The following is an 11,132-nucleotide window of genomic DNA, read 5'->3' on the forward strand; positions in this document are numbered from 1 at the left end:
ATCCCTCCATACATAATTACTCACATGTTGCCTGCTTTATTTGAAGTTGAGCTGGAGGTTCTTTTCCTTTGGCCTGTATTCTGTATGATTTGCTGAGTAGTCTTCATTATTGATCAGCCTTCAGACTTCCAAAAGCTTCAACAGGGTCTATCTTGATTCTATGTATTTCAAATAAAACTGCATCGAGAACATGAAACAGGTAGAACACAGCTATAAGCACATTCTGATTGTTGTCTCCCAGTGCAAAATGCCTTTTTGTCTCCCACTGTAAATTGTCTTGTACTCTTCACTCTGGTCAGACGTACACTGTAACACATTCATCTAAGGTGGCTCTCATCCCCCTCACCCACACTGGTGCTCACCCTCCCAACAGCACCCCTTATCATTTCCCCCAAAGCTTTTCTCTCAGCTATGGGAGCACCACTGCACAGCACTCTTCTTCAACTTGTCTCACACACACACTCTCCTGCACAATTTAAACACTGGAAATGCTCATGTAACAAATTATTATTTAATAATGCAATTATTCTTTTGTATCAACAAGGAAATGGTATATAATATTTTTCTTCCAGTTTTTGTTCCAGAGCCAAAAAAAAACAAACAATATATTTGGGGAATCCAAATATATACAAACCTATAATATGATCACCTTTAGCCAGATTTTATTTTAAAAACATGTTCTCCCTTACTAGATATATAAATCATTGATTGACTCTACAAACCAGAAGAAAATATCAAGTGTGTTATATGTAAGGGATAATGTACAGTCTGGTTGTTATCACAAAATAAACCCAGACAGGGTTATTAGGACCCTACAAAGCAGAGAGAGAAGCAAAAAAACTGACAGAGGAAAGGAACCAGCAGAAAAGGAAGGCCTTCGGAATCATCTCACAAATTTTTGTGTCCATCCTGATTTGTTATTTCCCTTTTGTTGGAGCTTATTTTTATGTGTATGGCTGACATTAATAAGCATTTATATATAAATTACAGGCAAGGATCAATCAAAACAAACAATACTGAAAATCCTTTAATTAATTTTATATATATATATATATTTCCACTACAGTTACAATTTAAATCAGTGGTATTTAGAATAAAGTTACATTCAAAAATTATTTTGATTACTGAAGAGATTACTTTGCAATTTATTGTCATTTGTTTCAATTAATATTTAGTCCTTTCAGGTGGAAAAATTTATACATATAATTGATACAATCCAAAGTGCATTTGAATAGTGGTGAAACAATTGCTTATGATGTGCTTACATTCATACGAGCAGAGAGAGAAGCAGTTTGAAGTAAGTTTGGAGCACAAGAAATAGAAATAAACCTTGACTGAATGACCTTGATTAATGTAACGGAATACGTTACAAATTAAATTTTTACAGCGTGCATTCTGTAATCTGTATTGAAATACCCTCCCAACCCTGTATATATATATAGTGCATCCGGAAAGTATTCACAGCACTTACATTTTTCCACATTTTGTTATGTTACAGCCTTATTCCAAAATGGATTAAATTAATTATTTTCCTCAAAATTCTACAAACAATACCCCATAATGAAAATGTGAAAGAAGTTTGTTTGAATTCTTTGCAAATTTATAAAAAAAAAAAAAACGAAAAAAAATCAAATTTACTTAAGTATTCACAGCCTTTGTTCAATACTTTGTTGAAGTACCTTAAGGACCAAATACAGCCTCAAGTCTTTTTGAGTATGATGCTACAAGCTTGGCACACCTATTTTGGGCAGGTTCTCCCATTCTTCTTTGCAGGACCTCTCAAGCTCCATCAGGTTGGATGGGGAGCGTCGGTGCACAGCCATTTTCAGATCTCTCCAGAGATGTTCAATCTGGTTCAAGTCTGGGCTTTGGCTGGGCCACTTAAGGACATTCACAGAGTTGTCCCGTAGCCACTCCTTTGTTATCTTGGCTGTGTACTTAGGGTCTTTGTCCTGTTGGAAGATGAACCTTTGTCCCAGACTGAGGTCCGGAGCGCTCTGGAGCAGGTTTTCATCAAGGATGTCTCTGTACATTGCTGCATTCATCTTTCCCTCGATCCTGACTAGTCTCCCAGTTCCTGCCGCTGAAAAACATCCCCAAAGCATGATGTTGCCACCGCCATGCTTCACTGTAGGGATGGTATTGGCCAGGTGATGAGCGGTGCCTGGTTTCCTCCAGACATTACGCTTGCCATTCAGGCCAAAGAGTTCAATCTTTGTTTCATCAGACTAGAGAATTTTGTTTCTCATTGTCTGAGAGTCCTTCAGGTGCCTTTTGGCAAACTCCAGATGGGCTGTCATGTGCCTTTTACTGAGGAGTGGCTTCAGTCCTGCCACTCTACTGTACAGGCCCGATTGGTGGAGTGCTGCAGAGGTGGTTGTTCTTCTGGAAGTTTCTCCTCTCTCCACAAAGAAACGCTGGAGCTCTGTCAGAGTGACCATCGGGTTCTTGGTCACCTCGCTGACTAAGGCCCCTCTGCCCCGATTGCACAGTTTGGCCAGACGGCAAGCTCTGGGAAGAGTCCTGGTGGTTCCAAACACCAATTTACGGATGATGGAGGCCACTGTGCTCATTGGGACCTTCAATGCTGCAGACATTTTTCTGTACCCTTCCCCAGATCTGTGCCTTGATACAATCCTGTCTCGGAGGTCTACAGACAATTCCTTGGACTTCATGGCTTGATTTGTGTTCTGACATCCACTGTTAACTGTGGGACCTTATATAGACAGGTGTGTGCCTTTCCAAATCATGTCCAATGAACTGAATTTACCACAGGTGGACTCCAATCAAGTAGTAAAAACATCTCAAGGATGATCACTGGAAACTCAATTATGAGTGTCATAGCAAAGGCTGTGAATACTTATGTATACATTTGCAAAGATTTCAAACAAAACTTTCACGTTGTCACTATGGGGTATTGTTTGCAGAATTTTTAGGAAAATAATAAATGTAATCCATTTTGGAATAAAGCCGTAACATAACAAAATTTGGAAAAAGTGAAGCGCTGTGAATACTTTCCGGATGCACCTGTATATATATATATATATATGAAGCTTTTTTGTTGATTCTGTCTATCACTATGATTACTGTTTTAATTTCACAGATAGTCAGGATTTATACTGAAGGCCATCTGAAACATGTAATGTTCTTTTCTAAACTTAGAGAACAAACAAAAGGAAAATAAGACAAACTGAAACAAATATCTTTTGGAGCTGCATGGATTTTTATATTTAGAGGAGACCTATTATACCCCTTTTTACAAGATTTAATATAAGTATCAGATGTTCCCAGAATGTGTCTGTGAAATTTCAGCTCAAAATACCCCACGAATCATTTATTATGACATGATGTATGGGTGGAATCAAAAACACGCTGTTTTCGTGTGTCTCTTTAAATGCAAATGAGCTGCTGCTCCACGCCCAGACATAGCTCTGGTCTCCATGAATAGAATCAGAGACAATGGTTACTTTAGCAGCATTGTCGTGGAATCAACTAACAAGCACATTCTGTGATTTGCAAACATTCACAAAATATAAAGTGCGATACTTACATCTTCAGGATATAAAACTGGAACACGAACAGTAGGTACTGATCCATACTTGAGAATCAATTGTTTTGAAAACCCTGCTTTATATTGACACTCATTCACAAAGCAGTCTAGTGTAAAAAGATTTGCACAAACATACACAAACTTTTGTATGTTTTGGGGAACATTTCCTTCAAAAACCAAACTTGTCCACTGCGTCTTCAGTGTCTCTGATGCCGGGAGTACATGAAGACTCTTATGTTCACTTTCACAGCCAACGACAGAACACTTATTACGCTTATGAATCTGAGACATTATTCTTCTCACTGTATCTGCTCCAGCGCAGAAAAAATGGCGGACAGTGTGTAGATCACTCAGGGGAGGATCTATGATAATAGGGTGGAGTCTGTCACCAGTCGTGGGGTAGGCCTGCTCTAACGTGATGTCTCTTTAGTGCAGAAACGAAAACCATTTATTTTGACACTGTTTTTCATTAATAGAAATATATGGGTGGACTTTTAACATTGTATGGTGGTTGTGTACACAAACTGCTGACCCACATTTATGTACAAACACCATGTAAATGTGAATTTTGCACAATAGGTCCCCTTTAAGATTTCAAAACATAAGGTGATATTAGGATATTACAGTAATTCAGAGTGTAAAATCTCTGCATTGAATATCTGCTCACAGTGGAGTTTGATCACTTGTGACTGATGTGTGCGAATACAAATAAAGTCTAAAAACATAACTTTCTTTTAAAGAATTGATATTTATGCACAGTTTCATGTGTGAAACATTCAATGAATAAAATCTGCAACATATCGTTATACTGTCAATGTTATATAGTACTCTTGGTATTGCTTATGTGTCCTATGTTTATTTGCTTCAACTTACCCACTGGCCCATCTTGCTCCACTCCCCCTTACTAGATATAATCACATGTTGACTCCACAAACCAGATAAACTATTAATAATGATAATCATTAAGAATAATTGCTCTTTTATGTGCTCACAAAAACATGCGAATGTCACTGAAATATAGTCTTTAAAAAATTTCTGTCTAAAATAACCCTCAACAAGGCCAGAAATCATATATTTTCTTTTCAAGTATCACACCAAGATTTGGTTAAACCATTCTTTAATATGCTGTAATATGCAAATATTGATTTATAAGCACACTAGTAATATGAGCCAAAAAAACAGGACCAGTGTCGAGTTATCCAGGGAATTTTACACATCAGCATCTGCCTCTAACTCGAAAATGAGCATCAGTCATTCAAAAGGACACACAGAACAACTCCAAATGGACTTTCCACAACTTGTATTCATTTATCAACAGATTCCATAATAGATTAAACAGTAGTCAGATCCAAGGTTCAGATTGTCCAATTAAACTCAGTTTCAATTCAATTCACTGGTACACAAATCCAGATAATCACATCGGTTTGTTCATTTAGCTTCCTTCATGAATTTGCTTGTTAAGTTGCTTTCTTAACCACTTAGATGAATCTTTCTTACTTGTTAGCTTTTCTTAGATTTTGTTAGATTTTGATAGATTTTGATAGGTTGATAACCTTAAAGAAACAAAAAATAAACGCTAGCATTACTATTAACATTTACTTAAATATAGACAAAATACTATGTGAATAAAATGTTCTTATGCACGACTGTCTCAACATTCACTTATTTCTAAGTCTAAGCATAATAAGTTTAAGCATAATAAGCCGTTGAGTTAACAAACTGAAACAATTTGTGCTCACAATTCACTGTTACTTAGTGTAAACACACACACATGAACAATATGTACATTACCTCCAAACGCTAATGTTTCTCAATATGAGTCAATTAATTTCTAAATAGTCCATGATTGTCTTCAAATAGCACAGATTAGAGAGATAATCAACCCTTTCCCGACTAGAGAGTGTTTGATCCTACCATCAGCGTCCCTGTGATGACCGTTCGCTGGTTGCACTTTCCCCTTCTTTCTGTGTTCCACTCACATCAGTCTTTAAGCCCGAATGCTTCTCCACACAGAAGACACTTGTGCCACTGAAGATTGATGTCTTAGCCCTCTTTCCGCACTCAGTTTTCTCTGCTCGCATCCACTAACAGCTTTTACTTCCGCAAACTCTTCGCTGTTTCCGTTGCTTTCCGTTACATTTAAATGTCCCTATGAACAGATTATACATGGTGGATGAGGCATAGCTTGTCGCTGCTGTATCACATGAAACAATTCCTCAGTATACTTTACTTGCTTTACCATTAATCCAGGTATGACGTTTCTTTAAATTTCTTTTCTTTTTAGATTTAATTAATGAACTGTAGATTTAGTGGTGAAATTACAAATATCTTGCCAAATTGCAAATGTTGATCCAGAAATCAGTCCTTCTGTCAATCTTATGATTTGAACTTTGAACTTGCCAATTCAAGTCAAGTCATTTGTATTTGTATAGCAGACGTCGTTTCAAAGCAGCTGTCGGCTTGGAGCTTATGGCAGGTAATTTGTTGATGTTCATCCTGAGATCAAGGTTCAGACAGTGGCATTTGATGTATCCTATGTCTTGGAGTTGGCATCAATTCATCCTCTGTGATGTCCATCGTAGTAGACTGAAGTGAAGTTTGTCATCATCACACAGCGACACGTAGCAGTGGGAGTCGGACATCAGGCAGGACCGGAGCTGGATCTGGCAGGCTGTGGTAACCTTGGGATATATATTTGATAAACTGGCTCATTTAAACATACTTTTATATATATATATATATATATATATATAAATGGATCTTAATTAACTGAAATGACTGACTGACTTATTTCTCATTTCCCCAGCTCTGTATAACCATATGCAATTCTTCCTTCCAAAACAACATCTATATTCAATTAGACTCTAAATTGGTACATCATTTGTGAGGGACATTTTGGCATTATTTTGTTTTCAATCACCTCAGTACTGTGCTTCGTTGTGGGAATTGCCAGTCCATTGCTGGACTCTCTGGATGTCTCTCCAAAGAACCCAACCTTTTGTTTCCACTTAACATTACAATTGCCGAGCTGCTGTATTACATCCTATGCTTTATATACTTCATTGTTACCATGTATCCCTCATTGACAGGCTATCAATTGTATATCTTTCTCACTGGCCTCAGCTGGACTTGCGGACCTCTTATCCATCTGCATGTGCATTGAACATTACCTGGCAGTGTTTCATCCAGTAACATTCCTACTATTTAACGGCATGCATTGGATTGCATTGGCAGCAGCTTCTTAGCTAATTGCACTGAGCAACAGCTTGAGACTCATTTTTTATAGAATATAGTTCTTTCCAGATCATAGCTTTGTCTTGTGTTTTTGCATCGCATTGACAATAATCTCATTTTGTTGTGTCTCTGTCCTTTGCGCTCTGAAGCATCCAGGACCTGGGGAATGAAAGCATGTAGAGATGACAATGATAGATAAAAAAAAAAAAAAAAAAAATCGGACAAAGAGAGAGCTGTTGAGAACCAGCAGAAAAGGAAGGCCTTCAGAATCATTTTGCACATTTTTGCGTATATTCTTATTTGCTATTTCCATTTAGTAGTAGCTTATTTTATGCACACAACTGGAATCGATATGCAAATGTATATGTGTGTAGCTTTTCCATTGAGTCTGTCTATCACTTTGATTTTTGTATGAATTGCACTGCTAAGTCAGGATGACTACTGAAGGCCATCTGAAACATGTAAAGTGCTTTTCAAATCTAAGAGAACAAATAAAATGAAAATCAGACAAACTGAAATAAACATCTAGTCAATGATTATTGCATTTTAGATTAAAAAAAGCAAGGTGACATGACATAAGGATGGAATAATATTTCACAGTGTAAAATCCATTTATTGAATATCTGCACTCTAGAGATATTAACAATTTTATCACTTTTATGTAACTGATTGAAATTGATTGATTATAAGAAAAAAATAAACTTTCTCTTCAATGAGTTGATTTTCATGCACAGTTTATGAGGAGAAATTGTAAATGCATAATATTTGTTACATATCATAATATTGTCAATATTATACAATACCCTTATAATTACTTATGTGTCTTATATGGATAAAGTATATAAAGTTTTGACAAAATAACTCATTATTATTCTTATTATTAACCATTATTTAATTATTCTGCAAATAATTCACATGGAGTGTCTAAATAAATTGATGTTCGTGTGTGTGTGTGTGTGTGTGTGTGTGTGTGTGTGTGTGTCATGATTCACTGTCCGCTCCATGTCATAGCCATGTCTGAGTCTGTTCCACGCCCTGTCTCAGACAAATTTGAGTCGGCTCCATGCCATGCCACAGTCCAGCCTTCCGTGACTCATTGCTCAAAGGCCTTACCTTCCTTGTCTCCAAGTTCAATTATCACTGATATCGGTGCATAGGCCCACGAAGACAATTTCCCACAAATTGTCAGTGCCATTGCCTGCCACGGCCACCAAGCCGATTCCCACATCTGCCACGGCCAGCCTCGTCCATCCCAGAGCCAGCGTTGCCAGCATCGTCCATCCCAGAGCCAGCGTTGCCAGCCTCGTCTGTCCCAGAGCCTACTCTGCCAACTTTGGACTCCCGGAGGAGGAGGAGCAGAAAGGCTTTGGTCTCCGAATCTTTGCCCATGTACGTACCCACGGAGGTCGTTTCTAAGTCTCTGCCCATGTCCTCTACCACAGAGGTCTTCTCCAAGTCTCGGCCCTTGTATACAACCACGGAGGTCGTCTCTGATTCTCTGCCCTTGTACATGACCACGGAAGTCGTTTCCAAGTCTCTGTACATGCTCACGACCACGGAGGTCATCTCCGGGTCTCTGCATATGTCAACGACCACAGAGGTAGTACACGAGTCTCTGTCTACGCCCACGACCACAGAGGTCATTCCCGAGTCTCAGCCAATGCCCACGACCACAGAGGTCGTACTCGAGTATCGGTCTATGTCCACGACCACAGAGGTCGTTCCAGAGTCTAAGTCCATGCCCACGACCAACAAGGTTGTTCACGAGTCTCTGTCTATGCCCATGATCACAGAGGTCATTCCTGAGTCTCTGCTCATGTTCACAACCACTGAGGTCATTTCACAGTCATCCTGGATTCTTAGCCTCGAGCTTACCATGGCTCTGCCATCTGCAGCTTCGTCCCTCGAGCCTGCTACGACTCCGCCTTCCAGGGCTTCACCCCTCGAGCCTCCCATGGCTCTGCCTTCCACAGCTTCGAGCCTACTACAGCTCCGCCTTCCACGGCTTCGCCCCTCGAGCCTACTACAGCTCCGCCTTCCACGGCTCCACCCTCCAAGTCTTCCACTGCTCCAGTATCTATTCTGTGGTCACCACCCAGACCTCCTGGTCCTGTTTCAGCCCTGTGGCCACTAACCAGGCCTCCTGATCCAGTTCCTACCCAGAGGTGGTCTTCTGGATCTTCTGGTCATCCACCTGATCCGCTCTGGTATCCTTGGTCTCCTGGCCATCCGCTTGACATATTCTGGTCTCCTGGGTATTCTGGCCATCCACCCAGTCTGCTCTGGTCTTCTGAGTCTCCTGGCTGTCCGCCTGATCTGCTCTGGTCATCTGGGTCTCCTGGCCATCTACCTGATCTGCTCTGGTCTCCTGGCCATTTGCCTGATCTGCTCTGGCCTCATTGGTCTCCTGGCCATCCGCCTGATCTGCTCTGGTCTCCCTGGCCTCATGGCTGTCTGCTTGATCTGCTCTGGTCTCCCTGGCCTCATGGCTGTCTGCCTGTTCTGCTCTAGTATCCTTGGTCTCCGGCTCCATTTTGGCCCTGCCTCCTTGACCAACTTTCTTTGGGCTTCAGGAGCCACCCATTAGAGGGGGGTTCTTTCATGCTTCACTGTTGTTTGCCTTGTGTTTCTCCTCTGTCATCTGTTCCTCCCAGACTACATTTCCCATAATTCCCTGCCCTCATCACTGCCAGTAGTCCTTGATGTTTTTTCACCTGTCTTCCATTAAGTCATGATCCATTGTGTGTCTATAATGCCCTGCTTTTTACTTGTTCTTTGTCAGTTGTTAAGTGTTTCGACCTCCTGTGTGTATACCTTTTTTCCATCGTGGATGGTTATTTTGTTCCTGTGCTCTCCCATTGTTGTTGTTTACTTTTTTCCTGTGTTTTCACCATTACATTTTACTTTGTTTATTTTATTAAAGAACTGTTTCGCCGCACCTAGATCCAGCTCTGGATCTTCCATTCACATGTTACAGTGTGTTTGAGAGAGTGATTGATTTGCATTTCTGAGTTTTACATTAAGAATAATTACCATGCTATGCACTACAAGCCCGATAAAATTGGAAAGACAGATACAAGTCAAAGATACAAGGTAGAAGATCGTGTCCTCATATGTCACACATACATACAGCGAGAGACAGCTTTATCTGAAAAGGTAATTTTCATTAGTCTGTTTGGTTAATTGTTTAGACAAATTATTTTAAAGCTCATGTGTGTAAATTATTTTATGTTTAAATACATTCTTAATATGCATAAACAATTCAATGTACATCATTCTTTGGTTGATTTCACCTAAAAGTGTAAAAATTGCGGCTCTGTCACACTTTCAGCTTTGCACTGTTTGTTTTGAGCATCCCATCCAGCCCGACACAACAACATTGACTAAACCAATGGTGTGCATGTAAGGCGGTACTATCTGTTAGGTCGACCAAGGGCAGATCTAGGGTGTATTCAGAAAGCTGTTTGAAAACAATGTTTATTTTTTCAAATCTATTTGGTGGTGCTACTAATGCAGAAAATCCACACTTCAGCTTTAAACTTGTATATGTTTGTATCATGTAATAATGATACAGAATGTAATAACTGCACAGAATGTAATAAGTATTACAATATTACTCTAATAAAATGTTCATATTGTAATAATTTTCTCAAAAATAAAATCTTGAGCTCATAATGTAATAACAATCTTGACATTATGATAAATGTATTACATTATGAACTCACCAAAAATATTTTTATTAAAATGTAATAATTTTATCATATTGTAATTATTTCCAAACAAAAAAATAGTTTCCTTTTTAAGGCATAGAAAACACTGGTATTCCTTTACAGTACATATTTAAAATCTAAATCTAGTCTTAAACTACCCACGAAATGCACCAGATTGAAATATTCATACATTTATGATGATTATTATTATCATTATTGTTATTATTATTAATAATAATATTGGTCATTGTTGATGTTATTATTCTTATTATTATTACTGTACATTAATTCTAATATGCTATATACACAAATCAAAGACACTTGTATTCTTCAGTTAAAAGAGGATGTTAAATGCTTTTCGATTTGACAATGAAAAGGTAAAAATGTAAATAAATGAGAAATAGTGTGTGATAAAGCCTACGTTGTAAAAAATAAACCAATGTATCAATTTATATACTTGACGTGTCATCATGAACCACGTTTATAGCATAATTACATGTTTATAATCTAGAATAGTGCTAGTGAATAGTCCTCGTAAACCATATATACCTGAACAGACAGACTGACAGACACACACACACACACACACACACACACTTAGACACACACACTTGGCTCACTTCAGGTCAGAAACCGCT

The 11,132-nt window shown here is 38.8% G+C and overlaps 1 protein-coding gene across 1 annotated transcript in view; it reads right to left on the reverse strand.

Moving 5' to 3' along the window:
• The window catches only part of LOC127651316 (uncharacterized), a 12,709-nt gene extending 4,281 nt beyond the window's left edge, over nt 1-8,428 (reverse strand). The window contains exon 1 of the mRNA XM_052137098.1: nt 8,182-8,428. Within this exon, the coding sequence (XP_051993058.1) occupies nt 8,182-8,428 (247 nt within the window). The remainder of the gene's footprint in view (nt 1-8,181) is intronic.
• Between the last annotated feature and the right edge of the window lie 2,704 nt (nt 8,429-11,132).

The sequence above is a fragment of the Xyrauchen texanus genome, chromosome 11, assembly GCF_025860055.1.
Source record: "Xyrauchen texanus isolate HMW12.3.18 chromosome 11, RBS_HiC_50CHRs, whole genome shotgun sequence".
Lineage (NCBI taxonomy): Eukaryota > Metazoa > Chordata > Actinopteri > Cypriniformes > Catostomidae > Xyrauchen > Xyrauchen texanus.